This window comes from Athene cunicularia (genome assembly GCF_003259725.1).
Source record: "Athene cunicularia isolate RWA chromosome 2 unlocalized genomic scaffold, athCun1 chr2_part1, whole genome shotgun sequence".
NCBI classification, from domain to species: domain Eukaryota; kingdom Metazoa; phylum Chordata; class Aves; order Strigiformes; family Strigidae; genus Athene; species Athene cunicularia.
This window is the reverse complement of record NW_020799095.1, coordinates 6492539-6512820: the sequence shown is the minus strand read 5'-3', so window position 1 is coordinate 6512820 and position 20282 is coordinate 6492539. Positions and strand designations below refer to the sequence as shown.

Here is a 20282-nt window from a genome sequence, read left to right as displayed (position 1 = left end):
AGCCAAGTGCTCCAGGTAGTAATTTCCAGAATGGAGACTACACGTGCAGCCTCAGTTTCTCTTTTTTGCCTGTGAATAACGATAAGCTCAGTTACATGACCATACCCTCCTTCCCTGAACCCCATCCCCACAGGCCTGCTGTCTCACATGGGGCACAGGGCAGACCATACTCCCAAATGGAGTATTGAATGTAATGAAAGGATTGCTTCTCCCCGCTCCCCCTTCCTTTTTACCCTGGACAAATCAATACACATAATTTACTGCAGTACTTACAAACATTATAAAGATGAAAATACTTTCTTCAAATACTGAACTGATAAGATACAACTGTCTACTTTTAGATGTCTGTATTTTCTTTTGAAACTTTTAAGTGTCTTCCTGTTGACCTAAGGAACTTCTGTGCATAAGCAAAAGAAAAATACATGAAATAAAATGTTTGATAAATCAAAAGACCCTAGATTCATTTCTTTGTCTGGGTGATATTCTTATGATAGCTGGGCTTGTAAGACTAAGAGGAGATCATGCTCTGCAGCTAAATGTGATTGGGAATTGGAAGTACTTCAAAATCTGAAGAGCTCAGCAGCGCGCTGTTCAAATCAATTCCCCACCAAGTACTCAAATACAATAAAAAAAAAAAAGAAAAAGAATTACCCTACAAGGTGCTGCTCCTTAGTTCCAATTGCTTCTAAAATAAGATCCAGGTGCTCTTAAAAGTCTAAAGCAGCCTTTTAATTTTAAATGCTCTTCACTGCATGTGCCATGAATACTGATCTTTCAAAAGGGTGTCTAAATCAAAACACTCCATACTGCAGAATAATTAGTTTAAAAAAAAAAAAAAAAAAGCTGCAACAGGATAGCCTTGGTCACATTAAGTGACAAGCCACATTTAATATTTTCTCAAAATATCAAAAAGATAACAGATGAAAATCCACGTATGTTTTGCCCTCTTTGCTTTGCACTTCAAATAAAAGCTTTCACTCCAGCGTAGGCTCCTACTTCATTTCAGCTATATCAGACTTACTACTACTCAAAGGACTATCATTATGTTTATTTATATTGTGATAGCACCTAGAGACCTAGATAAGGTTCTTACTATCCTTTGCAAAAAAAAAAAAAAAAAAGAGAGAAGAGAGATTTCCTGCCCCTAAGAGCTTATATCTAAGTAGTTTATAAACACAGGCAACAGCATGGCAAAGAGTTGGAAAAAAAAATCACCAGAGCAAAAGGACTACTTTAGGTCTGAGTTTGCATACCTATATTTTTAGAATAAAACTGCAATTTGTGAGATTGGATATAAGGTCCCTGCAGGAGTTTAAGAGATCACCTTTAGCAATGATGATGAAAAATACATCCATCACACCTATACCTGCCTCAGAAAACATAACTCTGCAGATACACCATGATCGATCACTTTCATACAGAGATATTGCAACTTCTGCAAAAGAGCAAGAGTAACAAACACAAAGAGTATCTGTCCTGGTATAAACCTCAGTGAACTACGATCTCACCTGAGCTATGTGCCAAGATTTAGGTCCTGTAACATAATTCCACTGAGAATGAAAACAGGATAGAATCACAGAATCCTTCATCAAGTCTGACCATAAACCTAACACTGCCAAGTCCACCACTAAACCATGTCCCTAAGTGCCACATCTACATGTCTTATAAATACCTCCAAGGATGGTGATTCAACCACTTCCCTAGGCAGCCTGTTCTAATGCTTGATAAGCCTTCTGGTGAAGAATTTTTTTTTTTTTTAATATCCAATCTAAACCTCCCCTGGTGCAACTTGATGCTTTTCCTCTTGTCCTATTGCTTATTACCTGGGAGAAGAGACCAATCTTGCTAAACCTCCTTTCAGGTAGTTGTAGAGAGCGTTAAGGTCTCGTCTCAGCCTCCTTTTCTCCAGAAACAACCCCAGTTCCCTCAGCCGCTCCTCACAGGACTTGTTCTCTAGAACAGACTAGCTTTCTAGAGTTCTCTAGTCAGGTAGCTCTGATTCAACTATTTTAAATCATTCATAAAAACATCAAATGACCAAAGTTCTCCTTCTTTATAGCCACAGATGTCCTTTAGACAAATCTCAGATCCAAGAGCCTATTTTCTACGTTTCTCTTGGGAACACCCACCACTGCCCTCCAGGCTGTATTAACATTTCCAGGCTTATTGGGTTTTAGATACAATCTCATTTTGATTCTACATTAGTGTGTCTTCCATCTTATCTTGCTTTCCTTTTTCTCCCTTTCACACATACATACAATCCCAAATAGAACTAGTTTGAGCCCTTCTAGCCAGATCATTTAGGACTTTCAGTAGCTCCCTGTTTGGACAGAATGAGATTTCCCAGACTTGCCATAAAAGAATGCTGGTCACAAAGTTAAGGTGTAGTCTGTGATTTTGAATATTGGCTGAAAGCAATATAGTGTTGTAAAAAAATCAACAATCATGTTATGAAAAAGCTCAAACAACTGTTGTCAAACAAACTCATCCATCATAAACACTTCAGTACTATGTGAGATGCACCAGCCTTCCTTTGTATTTCACGTCGTAACAGCAACTGCTAGTACAAAGCTGACTTCTGAATGACAAACACAGTATCTAAACTGGTCAGCAGTCTACCAAGCAGTTCTGCACACACGTTATAAGACTGCCTACTTTTCAGCCTGTCCTTCCCACATCTGTAATGAAAGGAGAAGGAAAAGACAGGCAGATGGTCAGTAAATTATGTATTCTCATCGCAAAGATCCCCAGGAATAGCCAAATTATACAACAATTCGCAAGAGACAGTGAGATAAAAGTATGTGCTCTTTAAATAGACTGCCCTCCAACTCCCGCTGAAATCAGCAGAAAAAGCAGAGTGATACAATGAAGAGGAGGAAAAAAATAATTAGCCGACATCAGCTGTGCAACAGCTAAATGGATAAGAGCACATGGCTGCTCTGAAAGAGGATATACAGACAGAAAGAGGCATACTATGACAATGTAAACTCTGTGAACTCTTACCACTGTGCCAGAATCTTATTTAAAAATATTCCCAACTGACACAATTAAAATGTATTCAAAAATATGGACTTCCTTGGTTTCAAATTTTATTGAAGATGCATGTATTCCTTAGGGTTCTTAGTGTTACCCTTCCAAAAATAACATAAACACAAACTGCTTATGCACAGCTTAGCAAAGAATATGTACAGCTCTTCTACGTTATAAAGAAAAAATGCAGGCTTCTGAATGGTTCCTTAAAGTGCAATAATGATTCATTTCATTCTTTAACTCCAAACTATGTGAATTGGAAAGGTTTCCATCTTAAAAGAAAAGCTCAGAGACAAAAATACATTAAGTGTGCTATTTTACATTAAAACTGCAACTCGCAACCACCTTCTTTCCCACAGAAAGCAGGGGCAACTGAAGGCCAGGACATGGCCACTTTAAATAATGACAACATTAGATCAATCCTGAAAAGCAGAGTCTTTAAAATAAATTTAAAAAACAAGCATGCAATCCCTGCAAGCACTTAATTTTTGCTGTCAATACTGCAAATTAATGTTGAGCAGCAAATCCACAACCAAACAAATCCGGGCAAAAAGTTAAAAACCAGCGTCACATATAAGTTGAATTTAAAAATAACACTTTTATGTGGAATCACAGTTGCATGTAGAATTTTAACTTTTGCTAAGGATAAGTCTCACTCATTACCACAGGATGAGTTATGATCAACAGTTTCCAGCATTATTAAAACATCTGGTTAAATTCCCAGTGAGAAATATAAGTTATATATACAAAAAAGTAAAATTTGTCTGTAACATTTTAAACATAACTTCATGATAGAGCTGTTAGGCTAAACATGGGAGAATGTCAAATAAGTCCCACCATCCTAAGGAAGAAAGAAGGGATACTCCTTCCAAAATACATTAATAAAGTCTTTCTTAAGAGAAAGAATAAGATTAATGCAAATATGGTCAAGGAACCAATTTGGGATTTATATTAAAGAATCAAGTAAGCAAGTAGTCAGGCACAGAACAGAATTAAGCAAACATTGGGTGTAAACAGACAAATGAAACATCAAATGATAACTGAAAACGTAAAGACAATAACTTCAAATAGAAAAATAAAGGCATAGGAATCTATATTGTATATTCCTGTGCAGAATATGAAAGACAAACACATGCCCAATATAAACTGGAGAAGTGCGAATACAGTTTTGAAAAGATGCAAATGTCACTGTAAGTAAAAACAGTTCCTGCAGCCATGTGAAAACCAAAGGGCAGTCAGGGAAGTAAGGTTATTGAAACTAGTCCAGGTCACATGGCAGTAACAAAGCAAGAGATTTTAAGTTTACAAAAGTAACAAGGCTACAGAATACTAATAAGGTTTATGAAAGACAGGTCCTGCTTGACAAACCTGATCTCCTTCTACGACATGGCGACCTGCTTATTGGATGAGGGAAAGGCTGTGGATGTTGTCTACCTTGACTTTAGCAAGGCCTTTGACACCGTTTCCCACAGCATTCTCCTGGAGAAACTGGCTGCTCGAGGCTTGGATGGGCACACGATTTGATGGGTAAAAAACTGTCTGGATGGCCGGGCCCAAAGAGTTGTGGGGAACGGAGTTAAATCCAGTTGGCAGCCGGTCACAAGTGGTGTCCTGAGGGCTCAATGTTGGGGCCACTCCTGTTTAACACCTTTATTGATGATCTAGACGAGGGGATCGAGTGCACCCTCAGTCAGTTTGCAGATGACACCCAGTTGGGTGGGAGTGTTGATCTGCTCGAGGGTAGGGAGGCTCTGCAGAGAGACCTGGACAGGCTGGAGCCATGGGCTGAGCCCAACTGGAGGAGTTTCCATAAGGCCAAATGCCGGGGGCTGCCCTTGGGCCACAACAACCCCCAGCAGCGCTACAGGCTTGGGGAGGAGTGGCTGGAGAGCTGCCAGTCAGAGAGCGACCTGGGAGTGCTGATTGACAGCTGGCCGAACAGGAGCCAGCAGTGTGCCCAGGGGGCCAAGAAGGCCAATGACATCCTGGCTTGTGTCAGCAATAGCGTGGCCAGCAGGGACAGGGAAGGGATCTCACCCCTGTACTCGGCACTGATGAGGCCGCCCCTCGATTCCTGTGTTCAGTTTTGGGCCCCTCACTACAAAAGGACATTGAATGACTCGAGCGTGTCCAGAGAAGGGCAATGGAGCTGGTGCAGGGTCTGGAGCACAGGTCGTACGGGAGCGGCTGAGGGAACTGGGGGGGTTTAGTCTGGAGAAGAGGAGGCTGAGGGGAGACCTCATCGCCCTCTACAGCTCCCTGACAGGAGGGTGCAGAGAGCTGGATGAGTCTCTTTAACCAAGTAACAAGTGATAGGACAAGAGGGAATGGCCTCAAGTTGTGCCAGAGAAGGTTTAGGCTAGATATCAGGAAGCATTTCTTTCCAGAAGGGGTTGTTAGGGGTTGGAATGGGCTGTCCAGGGAGGTGGTGGAGTCCCCATCCCTGGAGGTGTTTAAGAGTCAGGTCAACATAGCGCTGAGGGATCTGGTGTAGTTGGGAACTGTCAGTGTTAGGTTAATGGCTGGACCAGATGATCTTCAAGGTCTTTTCCAACCTAGATGGAAATCAGTCCTCAAACTATTTAAATACAAGAAGGTACAATGATCATCAAAATGTTTCCCTAAAGAAACATATAGAACTGATGTGGAGCACTTAGTTCTACACCATGAACTAGTTCTACACCAACTGCATGAGCTGGCTGATGCTATAGTAAGGCAATTAGTTTTTCCAAACATTTGAAAAACAGAAGCCTCAAACCTCATATATTTCCCTCTGATTAAGTATATCATGGCAAGTTCAGATTACCACAGTAGATAGTTTTCTGCTTCAAAAACACAATGTCCAGTGTTGGTGGTGTGGAATAAAAACTAAGCATCTCACCAAATGATGAGATCTCCCTTAGATAGTTACAGTTAATATTTTATGATCAATTTCAACCTAAATTCTAAAGAAACTGATGGAACAATACACTGTAGGTCTTTGAACACAGAAATTATTGATAGGGAGCTACATCAATGATTCCAATTCCAATGACTTACATGCTCTTCTAGAGGTGTCTTCAAGAATTGGCTTATCACATATTTTTAATTTACCAGCTTTAAGTGTGACATTTTGAACAAAAGCCAGGTAAATTTGTTGAACCAGATCACCTAAACAACCTACACCCAAACAGTACAGAATTTGTATAGACTGTCCATAGTGCCCTGAAATATTTTTAGCAAGTAAGCACCTTTGTAGAGACAGGATTGGTAAAGGCATTTTGCTTTGCTGTGAGCAGCAGTGGTGTGGTGATGGTAGCAGCCACTCCAAGTCCTCTGCCAGGAAGAGATTTTTTCAGCCCTGTTGCTTTACTCCTCTGAAGCAGGCTTTTACTAGTTTATGCAAAAGAACAAAAAAGTGTAGGAAAATAAATAAAAGCAGAAATCACGATTCTGATGTTTTACTGAGACACAGTCTTAGCTTCCAAAGAGAAAGTGTGAAACACCTAAAGCAAAGCTGCAGCAAAACCACAAGAATACCATTTCAGGCAGGGAGGTGTTCTGCAGTCTGTGAGCTGATGGGCAAAATGCACTTTTTTTGACAAGTAAGATTCAAAAGAGACAGAAACCTACTTTTCATGAAGCAGTCACAGCTTTTTAAAATGGAAATCAGGATGGAAGGGAGTAATTTATCTAGAAATACACCCTGGGTTTGTATTTTGCTTTGTGTATGCTCTGAGCACCCACCAGTAACATATACAAGATGAATACCACAAACTATATAAGAAATCTCAATGCAGAGCTATGCAGATAACTGATGCAGTGTGGCTCTGCTTGGATTTCATGGGGTTTATATGCAGAACTGTAAAGTTTTCAAGGGGAGAAAGGAAAAATAAGTCAATCTGTTCCATTTTTTTTTTTTTTTTAAATGAAAAAAATATCAGGCAAAACACGAAAATATCTGTTAACAGATAAGGTCAGCACATATGTGTGGAAATGTAGTTTGGACACTTCAATTCTCAATTGGATTTCACAGAGTCTATATTCTGGCCTGATTACAACACAAATAATGCAATATATTTTAAGCTACTACTAAAATGAGGGAAGATGAAAAACAACAGTTCCAGTGAATTGGCTTTTACTTTCCTTTGCATGAACTTAAACTCCACCAATTCATATCAACAGCATGTTATCTTGCTGTGCACTGGTTTTAAACAAAACCAGCTTAATGAATTTGGTATCCCTGGTCCAACAGTACTCAAATAGAAGACTTTTCAAAGAACTTTCACAGTAATTCAGGCTGTTTTTCTAAATCAGTTACTCTCAGAGTTTCAAAACTGCTCTTTGCATTCAGGAAACAATTCATATTAAACCCTAAAACCCCTCCCAGTAAAAGAGGTTAAATTGCTGACAATCTCTCAGTCTCATTCTGATAGGTTAAGAATTAGTGTACTGAATCAATCAAATGGATTAGCTATTTACAAACTAGCTCCAAATAATCCTGTTTACTGAGATTTATCACAGTCTGTCAGACTACTAAAGTCAGGCTTAAAATCTGTCCTGGAGATGTGTGAAGTTTGTCTATCTGTAATAAATATTTCATGAGAAGCAGGTATATCACTGAGCTAATCTGAAATGTGCATCTGCCTGCCCATATAAAAGGAGCCTTAGACTCTTCATCTAAGTTTAAAATGTTACTTAACTGATGGATAGACGATTAAACTGCAGGGAAAGAGGGCAACAGAATCAAAAATGGGGTTTTTTTGAACCTTGAGCTGCTGGTGGCAGTACGGCTGCTTCTCCCATACAGAGCTATAGCATTTTTCCTTTTGGCTCATGCCAAAGAATACTCAACTCACCCAGATATGCTTAATGCTAAATGTAGGGATAATGCACACACACACACTCCACAGATTGGGGCTGGATTTCTGCAAAGTTCTTCCTAAGGCTGTTCAGCCACATGAGCTACTGGTATTCTGTGCTACCTCCTCATCAGGAATCAAAACTTTTTTTTTTTTTTTTTTTTTTTTTAGTAGCATTTCTACAAATTTTTTTTGATTTATTATTATTATTAGTTCTTTGGTTTTTTTTACTTGCCAAATGCCTGAAAAAGCTATTCTGAGGATCTATATCTGCAAAAACCTAGTACAGTATTGCATGAGAAAACACATCCCAACTTTTATTTTACAATCTGTTTTAATTCCTGAATAAAAGGGAGCGACAGAGAGAAAGCAAACTCTTTCTTAAGCTCATCCTTTATGGCTGTCAATTCTTTTATCTTGACCTGCAAGGGAGCCACAGCTGAAGGTTTCCCAACACCTGTACACAGTCTCAGTCCATGTTACCTTGTCTCTGCTCCACAGGGATGCATGAAACAAAGATAACTCTTCCCCTTTAAGAACCTCTACCTGATGAGGCTGTCGTTCATCTTAAAGGCTGTCCTTGCATGCTTGTGTACAGAAAAGTACAAGTGTCCTTTTTTGTGCAGTCAGAGATTACTGCTACAGAGTCTAGAGAAAGGATGATTTCTTTCTGCGATAGAAGAAAATGATCACTCTCAGCTGGCCATAGAATGGAGGGTATTTGCAAGTGCTCAGATCTATTCCTAACCCTCTGAAAAATATGAACAGTACTGCTAAAAATACCATACACCAGTATTCAGTCTCACAGGTGTGACAGAAAACTTCATATCTTTTCTATAAACATATAAACTGTAACAGATGACCAAACTAATTATCCAGTGTTAATAAAGTAGTGGGAGCACTGTAAAACCTTCCTTTATCCCAATATATTCATTAGATATGTTGGGTTTTGTTCGTTTTTTGGGTTTGGGGTTTTTTTACGCTACTCATACAACAAAACTACAAGGCTTGACCTGGTTTAAAAAGTAGATGTAAGAAAACTCTTGTTTTATTAATATGACTTAGAATACTGTTTAAGAGTCACAGCCTTCATGGAAAGTTATCCTGAGTGAAAGTTGTGAAAAGTTAGTGAAGCGTGAATTGAGAACCATCAAATAGTCAGCGTGGCTAAAGGCAGTATTTGCAAGCACATCTTAGGATCATTAGAAATACTGATGAAAGTGCAATAATAACAAAGAAATATTTGCAACCAGGGGTGTGGCTGAGGCGGTGGAGAAGAAGTAATTCAAGTTCTCTGTTTGAGAAAAAAAAAAGCTTTTCTTAATAGAAGTCATTTTGTCAGCCATAGCATTTTGACCAAATGTGACAAATACAAGAATAAATGCGAACTCCTCCCAGTTGTCTCTTGATATTTTATGTCTGCAATCAAACTACTCAACAGTTAGTTAAGATAAAGTCAAAATTTTCAGGCAGTTTAAAACCATTCAAGACATTTCTACCAGCAATGATACACAAATGTTTGCAAAAGCACAGAGAAATCTGACAACTGAGCATTCAGCCCTTCACAGGTACAAATGGGAAGATATGTGCATAGTGCTGCTTGCAAAAACACTGATGATGGCTGGAATATGCTTAAACAGAAATTGTTCACAAGAAATTAACAGAGTTCTTCAATCATTTCCACAATTCCTGACCCACTGGACACTGAAATCCAAGAGGCATTTACCAGTCAGAAGGCTCCTGGAAACTGGTCTCAGTGGCAGATCTTCCCAGTAGAAGATGCTCCAGGCCACAGGATCAGGGCGAGACCATGTGGCTTTTACCACCTCTCTATACAAGTGCTCCCTCCTGACTTTCCAGGAGTACACTTGTTTTTATTCATTTATGTAAACTATGAGAAAAAACTCTTCACTCTGCCATGACATGAAGACAGGGGACCTGAAGAGATTTAGTTGGACAGACGCAGACAGAAGCTAGCCTCCTGTTGCTGCTCTGGCAGGGGATCCCACAGCTCTGGTAGAGGGGAAACATCCGGTCCAAAAATGATTACTCTCAGCAAGAAAACGTGCATTGTACAAATCTGTTTTCTCCTTCTCTTCTTTGTGCATGCATTACGTTTCACAAATTGGACTACAGAGGCAGAAATTGCTGTTTGAGCTAGTGAAACATTATGATAGTTCATATATATTGACCCAATGTGACAGTATTTGACTTCAGTTGAGACAGTCTTTCTGACTCAAATGAGTTCAAGTTTAACAATTAGTTGATTTAAAAGACAGGGGAAAAAAAGCACTGTGGCTATGTTTAAATGCTGAGACAAGAAGGAGGCTCAAGAAAAAGCAGCAGTGATGGATAAGATAAAAGCAAAAAAGAGTTATTGTAACATGGATTTAAAATAAATAGTCATTTATTAGCACCTGCGGTGTAAAAAGAAAAATCTCATCAAAACCTAATGATGTTCATGTTTCTGAACGAGACACAGGAGGAAAACATTCCCAGTATCAGCTTCTAATCAAATATTTGCCAACACAAAAAATTTACAGCCTTCACTCTTCAGACTTCTGACTTTGCATAAGTAGTTAGAAAAGACTGGGCAGTGGAAGCGAGTTGTCTTTCTTTTTTAAAAGAAGGGTAACATAAAATGCAATTCCAGGTTTTGAGTTTATGCACATATACTTGCAAAAATGTACTCAGTGCATTAGGAATTGAATAGAATATTATGAAAGATGTTACGTAGGATCTGAAGGAAAATTTCACAATATTCCCTCCATGTGGAGAACTTTTAGTTCTCCTGAAAGAGTTAATGACAGGAGCTCTTCAACAGCAACCTCTTGGAACAGAGGATGACTCCAAAATACTAAGGCTTGGAAAGTAAAATATCCAATTAGATTAATTCAGGCCAGGAACAGACCAAGATAAAATATTCAATTAGCCTGCAGCCTGACCCCATAGTCTTCCAGTGTGTTTGAAAAAGATGAGCTGTCTTTGTCATTCACACCATACAGAAAAACTTCGGGGAAATATACCAGCAGTAGAAAGCAGAAGCTAAAAGCAAATCTTGGCAGCAACAGAGGTTACCAAGTAGCCCTGAGCAAAGAAACATTCATTAGCATCAACATACACTTGATGAAAAGGGAGAAAGTACAATATTAAATTATGAAGATACAACAGGCTATAAAGGCATATACACAGGCACATTGCTGTGATGCAAATAAAATCACAGCTTTCTGTTTGTAGAGTTAGAACAAGAGGCCTTTAATGGCACCTGAAAAACTCTTACGTGTCATCTAGGAATACTCCTTGGGAAATGAATGCAGAAGGACTGCTCCCATTTCTTCTTAGGTCCAAAGGTCAGTAATTAACACTCGCACCAACAGATCATCACCTGCAAGATGTGCCCTACAGATCCGTACAAGACTAAGTACTCTAAAGACCTGAGGGTTCTCGGCAGTAAGGGCCAATTAACTAGATTGCCAGCTCCAGGTCAGGAATGGTAGAATCTTGGCCACATCGTGGCTTAATTAAAGAGAATCTCATTGCCTTTCTTTTCTGATGAAGGTCTTGCTCATTTCAATTAAATATTCAATTCTTCCCCATTGGCTTTCATCAATCAGGATTTGCATGAATCCAAAATTATTTGCCAGTCAGAGAGGGACCTGGGGGTGCTGATTGACAGCCAGCTGAAAGCCAGCAGTGTGCCCAGGGGGCCAAGAAGGCCAATGGCATCCTGGCTTGTGTCAGCAATAGCGTGGCCAGCAGGGACAGGGAAGGGATCTCACCCCTGTACTCGGCACTGGTGAGGCCGCCCCTTGATTCCTGTGTTCAGTTTTGGGCCCCTCACTACAAAAAGGACATGGAATGACTTGAGTGTGTCCAGAGAAGGGCAACGGAGCTGGTGCAGGGTCTGGAGCACAGGTCGTACGGGGAGTGGCTGAGGGAACTGGGGGTGTTTAGTCTGGAGAAGAGGAGGCTGAGGGGAGACCTCATCGCCCTCTACAGCTCCCTGAAAGGAGGGTGCAGAGAGCTGGGGATGAGTCTCTTTAACCAAGTAGTAAGCGACAGGACAAGAGGGAATGGCCTCAAGTTGTGCCAGGGAAGGTTTAGACTGGATATCAGGAAGCATTTCTTTCCAGAAGGGGTTGTTAGGTGTTGGAATGGGCTGCCCAGGGAGGTGGTGGAGTCCCCATCCCTGGAGGTGTTTGAGAGTCGGGTCGACATAGTGCTGAGGGATCTGGTGGAGTTGGGAAGTGTCGGTGTTAGGTTAATGGTTGAACTAGATGATCTTCAAGATCTTTTCCAATCTAGTTGATTCTGTGATTTGGTATTTAAAATAAATCTAGAGTTTCAATAAAGAAGGGCAACTGTCATTGTTAGGTTAACAGTTGGACTGGATGATCTTCAACGTCTTTTCCAACCTTGACAATTCTGTGATTCTGTGAAAACAGCTCATCAGAAATTTGAACCTCCCTTTCTTTGCCTGAGAAAAATCTTCATAAGGTGGTATGTTCATTTTACTGTTACCTCATAACTTACAATTAATTTTATACAGGATGTTTGTTCACCATGCTGAAATTTTAGAGTGAAACCAGAAAAAAAAAAAATCTAGAATCTATTCTAGCACTGACTATTATTAAAAAAAAAAAAAAATCCAAGAAGCCACCAAACATCCAATAAACCAGCCCACTTGTAAAGACTCACAGCTCTTTAAAGCAGAGAATAAATCCCAAATCACTGCCTGAAAATCTCTATGGGAATATAGCGATAGCTTTTGGCACTGCATATCTAAAACATTGTTTAATAAATGTGGTTCAAATAACCATCCAAACTAATCCATGTTCCTTGATGGGCTAGATATGCTTAATCTTCAAAATATAGGACATAATGGTTGCTTTCTTATGCAGTCACAGACAAATCAGAAGACTCAAATCCCAAATGGTATTGAAAAAATGAACAGGGATTTTCAGTGTCCCTCCAATACAGGAACGAGGGACTTGAATCAGCAAGTGGCAAGTGCAAAAAATTCAAGTAATATTACTTTATTCAACCACCACTTAAGCTTGCAGAAATCTTATGTCCCAGGATACCATGAAAGTTTATTTCTAAAGTTATTTTAACAAAGTTATAGATGTTATTCTACCAATGTTTTTTAATTACAAAGTCACAAACTTTTGTTTAAGAACTCCCTGAACTGCAGATCGATAAGGGGTGGCAGAGAAAGCTGGAAAGACACTTTTATATTTCCCTGATCTCACACTTCTTCACCATCACCAAGTAGCAGATGCGAGACAAGTTGAGACAGGCCTTGAGCCCAAATCTGTATGGCTACTGGTGGTGGTGGTTCTTCTTTCTGATCATCAAACTCGGTTTCATCCAAACATTCATCTATTACTCTGTTTATCTACATGAACTGAAAAAGAATTATTTATTGGGGTTTATTTATATATGGTGGGTTTTTTTCCATCTTCACAGTGCTTTTGTAGTTATTTTGGAATAGTTTTCTAGAGTCATGGAACATGTCAACCCACAGACTCCACTACTTCATGGCTTGTTGGCTTCTGCAGTGGGCTGTAACATCCACAGATGGATAACATGAGAAAAACTTCGGGTATCTATGGAAACAAGTAACTGAAGTCTGCCTCAAGGTCTTCTCTTCAGATCCTTCCCCCATAACAAGAAGGGGCAGGGAATCTCCCCCACTCTCCAATATGTGGAGGAGCAAAACAAGGCAGCAGGTGCTGGGAATGGAAATGGAGAGCTGAGGCAGGTGAGGAAGCAGAGAAAGAAGGACCCTGGAATGAATTCAGAAATTAAAAAGAGAGAGCAGGACTAAGGGGAAAAGCAATTACAGATGAAGAGTAAGACTGTGCCCTTCCTATGGGTTGATTCCTAGTTGGACTGTTTAGCAGACTCCACTGCTCTTCTACACATTAACTAGTTCCATGCATTTCCAATCTCACTGGTCTCTACTGTCTGTTTGCATGAAGGTTTGTGTGGGTGTGCAGGGTTAGTGCTCAAAGCAAAAGGAAAAGAAAGAAAACTCGGTTTTGGTTCTTTAATCATGCCAAGGTGATCCTTGACATCAAATGTAATGCCAAATGACAAGTAAATGCCTTTTATTTTAAAAACACCAAAATGGTAAGTTGCTGGTTTGCCCTATACGTTTTTATCATAGCTCATTGAGTTTCACCGAATTTGTGAATTCAGATAACATTTTAATGAAAAAAAAAAATTCAGTTAACAAACCTATCCCTCCAAAAAATTTCACCCAATTCCATCAACATGAATTTTAGGAACTGCATGTCGTCTTTGGGTACTGCTTTATTTGCTCTGCAGTTATTTCAAGTTTAATAAAGACTTAGGGGAAAAACCAAAAACTCCAGCTGGCTGTTCAGATCCATAAGGTAGCAGATACTCTAATATCCTGCTGCAGAAAGCTATAAGTACAGCTACAGGAAGCCCTCCCTGATTTCCAAACATGGCTACTGTCTTCCTAAACTGTTCTTCTCTTTCTGTAGTTATGGACATCACATTCCATATGGCTAAATCAGGCTGGATTACACCTCCCGATCTCATGTAAATCTCGTATGACCAGACACAGCTCAGCAATTTACTTGACTTTCAAAATAACATGTGTACTTGCCATATGCAGATAACAACCTGTGAACAGGCCCAAGCTACTTTCTTAGGAATAAGAAGTTAATAAGAATTTAAGTGCTAGCGCATCTCAGCTGAAGACTGCAGTGCTATACACAATTAACATTTATTCCACAAGGACATTCACACTGCATGTTGGTAAAATAATCACTGGAGCAAAGGAATTTATCATCATGTACCTTGCCTCATTCTACTACCCCACTCAGCCATTCGCCATCCGAAGCTTAGTCCAGTAATTCACCATCTGAAACTTAGTTCCAGTAATTGAATACATTCAAATCAATATGGAAAAGCAGCCATCAAATTATTATCTTAAACAGTTTAAGTAGTACAACATTTGGTCACCCTGAAAGTGTACCTGCCTAAAACTAAGGCCAGAAGAGCTAAAATTCAGCCCTGGATCAGCAAATTGTCTTCTAGTATATATGGATAGGATCATCTTAAATTCTGCTATATCACACCGTGTCATCTCAGGATAAAAATACAAATTCCATGTGAGAGAAAGAGTAAACTGTCGATTTTCCTGGGAGACACAATATATTATTTTAATTCTGGATTAGTGGAGATAGTGCTTTTCAGATAGAATCAACATACATACACAGAGAAATATGAGGGGGGAGGTATGTATGCACATACAGGTTTGTTTAGAGGGAAATATCTACCTAGACAGGAAGAGAAAACCAGCAAGCATATCTGTGCCAGACCTGGGGACAACATCCAGGCTTCTCTGAGAACTTGTCCATGTCCTGCATGTGTTCTTAATGGTTTCACATCTGAGGACTAATATCATCAAATGACCCAGGGAACTACAGGACAGTCATCTCACCTCGATTCATCGGAAGGGGATAGAGCAGTTAATCCTGGAAACCATTTCCAGGCACATTAAGGATGAGAAAATCATCAGGAGTAGTCAACATGGCTTGTCCAAGGGGGAAGTTATGCTTTACCAACTTGACAAACTCCTATGATGATGTTATTGGCTTGGTAGATGAGGTGAGAGCAGTGGATATCAACTACCTGGACTTCAGTAAGGCCTTTGATAAAGTCTCCCATAAGATCCTCATAGAGGGAAAGTTGATGTATGGCAGGATGAGAAGACAGTGAGGTGGACTGAAAACTGGCTGAATGGCTAGACCCAGAGGTTGGTCATCAGTGACGCAAAGTCTAGTTGGAGGCCAGTGACTAGAAGTGTACCGCGGGGATCAATACTGGATCCAGTCCTGTTTAACATCCTCATTAATGATCTGGATGGATAGTGGGGCAGACTGTACCCTCAGCAAGTTTGTAGATGGCACCAACTGGAAGGAGCATCTGATATGCCCAGAGGGTCGTGCTGCCATCCAGGGGAACATTGAGAAGCTGGAGGAATGAGCTAACAGAATCCTCATGAAGTTCAATAGAGCAAAGTGCAGAGCCTTACCCTTGCAGAGGAATAACCCCATGTACCAGTACATGCTGAGGGTCACGACCAGCTGGAAAGCAGCTTTGCTGAAAAGAACCTGGGGATCCTGGTGGATGCAGACTTGAACATGAGCCAGCAGTGTGCCCTTGTGGCAAAGGCACATGGAATCCTGGGCTGCATTAGACAAAGTATTGCCAGCAGATCAAGAGAGGTGATCCTTCCTCTATACTCAGGATGGGTGAGGCCACACCTGGAGTGCTCAGGGAGCATCTGATCAATGTATATAAATACCTGAAGGGAAGGTGCAAAGACAGAGCCAGGCTTCTTTTCAGTGGTTGCTAGTGACAGGACCAGAGGCAACGGGCACCAGTTGAAACATAAGAACATCAGGAAATACTTTATTACTGTGAGAGTGACCAAGCACTGGCACAGGTTGCCCAGGGAGGTTGTGAAGTCCCCCTCCTTATAAATATTCAAAAACTGTCTAATACAGTCCTGGGCAACTGGCTCTAGGTGTCCCAGCTTGAGCAGTGGGGGTTGGGCCAGATGACCCCTAGAAGTCCTTTCCAACATCACCCATTCTGTGACTGAAAAAACCCCAAACCCAACCAAACAAAAAAACCCAGAAAACCCACCACATTTAAAAAAACCCCTAAACCAAACAAACCCCTCCCCCAAAAACTCCCAACATATATGCCATTTCCAATCTCTGGAAACAGCACCTACCCACTCTATAACAGCATGGATATTTTCATTCTGTATTTATATGTGCAGGTGGCATAATTTACACAAACAAACACATAGGCACACAGAATACTGCATAACTGGAAAAAAAAAAATCTCCTCAGCAACAGGCTGACATGTTTTATCAAAATTTTCCCAGAGACAAATATGCACGGATTCAGGGATTGTCTGCACCTGTAGAGTGAAATCCTCTCATCCTAGCATCTCTAATTGCATGCACAATACAATCCCATCAGCCTAAACCCACCAGCTTCAGTTGCATCTGGCTCAGCAGGGGCTGTGCAGTCAGTCCTCAGTACCTTCCATACATTTCAAAAGCACCTATTTGCAAGAGCGCAATCATATACAGACCACAACCTGTATTTCAGGCACCTTCAACCCAACTGCTCCATGTTCATAAATCCTCCACGCAACCAGAATATGTGATCAGTATGCATGTTTCAGCAATACTAGATTTTGCTACAGTCTTTCTGGAGACATCCTACCTCCAATGGGTTAAGGTATCTGGAAATTCAAAACAAGTTCATGAAGTCACTAAATCCAAAGAGGCAAAACTCTTCAGTTCCACTCTTCTTTGGGTTGCCATTTAGTGATTTCTGTTGGATATGCTCATTTCACTGGTAACTAGATTTATTTTAAAAATTATTAGTCTGTCTGCTGTCTCAGGTCTTGCTGGATCACCAAGCCATCAGCAGAAGATTCTTCCAGCCTGATTATGTCTTCAGCTATACCTGAGTGACTCTGCTCAATTTAGCTTAGCAGCTGGAACTTAATTAAAAATTCTGTTGAGAATGTACTGGCCAAAATGGGAAAAGGCTCATCATGTCAGAGCTGTATTAGCTTTGCAGCACTGATAGGAACATGAACTAATAAAACCTTTTTGTTCATATTAAAATGAATACCCTGGACTTTCACTAGACAGTAGGAGCAACTGATGCAAGATGAGAATCGTATCAGTGAACAGATCTGTTCTACAAGAATTACTCTATTCAGACAATCACTTTCCAAATTAAAACCCACATCAAATAAAAGGAATCTCCATTACAACATAAGAATATGTAATTTAAAGCTACTTACCCTGATCATAACTGGCCACAGACAAACTGTGTGAAATATACTCAGTTATTCAGAGAACTGAAATGGATAGACCAAAATCTTTTGTGCCTTTCCAAACAGGGGTGTTTCACTTATTTTGACCTTTAATCCATTGCTTGGTTAATTTCTACTATTTAAGTGATTACATACAGTACAGCTAAATGCTCCTTTCTACATGGCTAGCTAGAATTACCTTTTTTTGGACTAACTATCATATCACCTTAAATTTCAATTACATGAAGACACTGATTTTGTAACATTAGGACAATCGTGAGAGTTCTCTTTCTAATTACCCACTGGTTTTCTACCAGGGACCTATTTAAGGCAATGAACTAAGAAAAGAGGAAGAATATCCGCAAAAAACCTTAACTTTGCTGTGCTGGTGCTGACCCTGCACTGGAAAATTTTCAGAGGTCCACAGGTCAAAACCACACAACTGTAATAACTGGATCAAAATCCCCAAAGACTGACAAACTTGGCTGAAAATGATAAATTAAAAAATTCCTTAATTTAGGATTTTGCTTTCTTCATATGCTCACAGCTCTTATTATTTTTATCTTTTTGACAGATAACACAATCTTATTGTGAATGCTGAAACAGTTGAAGAGAGGCATGAATACTCACTTAGAATGAACTGGATTTAATACATTCCTAATTTTCTCATACAAACTTTCCATTATAATTCACACCTTGTAGCTTGATTAACCACAAACACTCAAGTAAAATAATCAACAAGATTTCATTTAAAATGTTACATTACATTCTAATGTACTTTATTCACAATTTGCCTGTCTCTAAGATACCCTGTTTCCATTTATCAATCAAATGGTTTCTAAGATCAGGTAAAATAACACAAAGTGGGATTTTAATCAAACATGCAATTTGCAATACAAGGCAAATTGATAAGACAATACATTAGTTTAGGCTACTGACTTCAACACTGAATCGAACTGTAATGCTCAAAATTTGCAAAACAAGCTACTTTGTCACCAAATTCCTTGCCAACTAGTAATAAATACTTCTCTCTTCCACAATCTTTTTCTTCTTTAGATTGAAATGCATGATGGTCACTATCATTATCTCTGCTATTTTATACCTTTTATTAAACAAGAGGGCCTAAAGGGAAAAGTTTTATGCTGCTTCATTCTTTAATCATCTTCATTTTTAGTGTAGACTCCAAAGAGAAGTTCAAAGTGTCATCAAGAGTGATTCAAAGTGCGTTAGAGTTAACGGAAAGTTTTCCTTCACTCTCACAAGATTATGTCACAGGCTTTAAATTGCTTCTTCTCTTTATTGTTCTTGCTATTTGAATTTTGCCTCAGTTGTCTATGCTGCCCTAAAGCATCAGAAGAATAATTTTTATTTATTAAACACTCACCTCAAACCACTGGCCATGTGACTGCATTTTAAGGATGACACAAGGATCTGGTTTTGAGAGGGCATCCCTGTCTGATATGCCTTTGCATGCGACCCGCAGCTCCACTTTAGTCAGGCATGGGCTGTTAAAAATTCCCAGAGTATTGGCTGCTGATTCATAGATGTTGCTCATTTTCTTCATTCCTTTTTCTGAAAGAGATAAAAGGTCCATTAAGAACAGTACACGCACAGTACATGCAGAAGCCAACACAACGTTCTGCTAGCTAATGCGACCCCATAACTGTGAACAAGATCCAGAGCAAGAGGGGAGAAAATAAAATCAAAGGAATACCTATAAAAGAAAGAAATACATCAGCTTGTAATGTTTAGAAATAAGTCAAGTTCAGAATAAAATTTTCCACCATGCCCCCGAACTCTGGGATTGAACTGTGACCTCAACTTCCAGCTCTGCTCCTGTTACAGAGACGCATTTCCCCAGGCCAAAGGATAGACAGGATAGTAATTCTGAATTTCTCCTGATAATTCCTTACTCCAGTAACAAGGCTAAACTAATTTTTTCAACACTCCTTTAATCAGCTTTTATTTCTCCATACTCCATCTAAAAAGCATGCACTTCATCTTACACAAACTTTTTTTGTGTAAATGCTATAGAAGGCCCCTTTCATATCAACCTTAAATTCCAAAATACCTTTCACTCTCTATTTCCACACTTACTGCAGAAGTTTACCTCCCCCCCATTCCTAAGTAAGTAGTCAAGATTGATGTTCTAAGCAGAAGGGCAGGATATTTATCCTTGCAAATCTTGTTGTTATACAGTGTCTGCTCATTTGAGACAGGAATAACAGTTAAATGAAGAGAGACAGCTGGAATAGTGAGAACCTCTGTCCCTTATTTCATTATAAATACTACCACCGATCTTGTAGCTCAAGCCTTTGCTCTCAACACAGGCAACAAAAAACCATTTTCAACACAGATCTTACCAAAACCCACTATATTATCATTTTTGTGTCAATAAAGAATATGGGACTTTAATTTGCTCACTCATTCTAAGCTTCACATCCTGACCCCTAAAAATCTGTCTCCTAATACAAGGATTAGTTCACCCCCCTTATGCCATATGTAAGAGCTGCAAAATATTC

At 39.7% G+C, this 20282-nt stretch overlaps 1 protein-coding gene across 1 annotated transcript in view; it reads right to left on the bottom strand.

Annotated features, from left to right (window-relative positions):
- CPNE4 (copine 4) overlaps positions 1–19332 on the bottom strand; it is a 194303-nt gene extending 174971 nt beyond the window's left edge. The window contains exon 1 of the mRNA XM_026842759.1: positions 19145–19332. Coding sequence (XP_026698560.1) covers positions 19145–19324 — 180 coding nt within the window. The 5' untranslated portion in view covers positions 19325–19332. The remainder of the gene's footprint in view (positions 1–19144) is intronic.
- Positions 19333–20282: the final 950 nt, after the last annotated feature.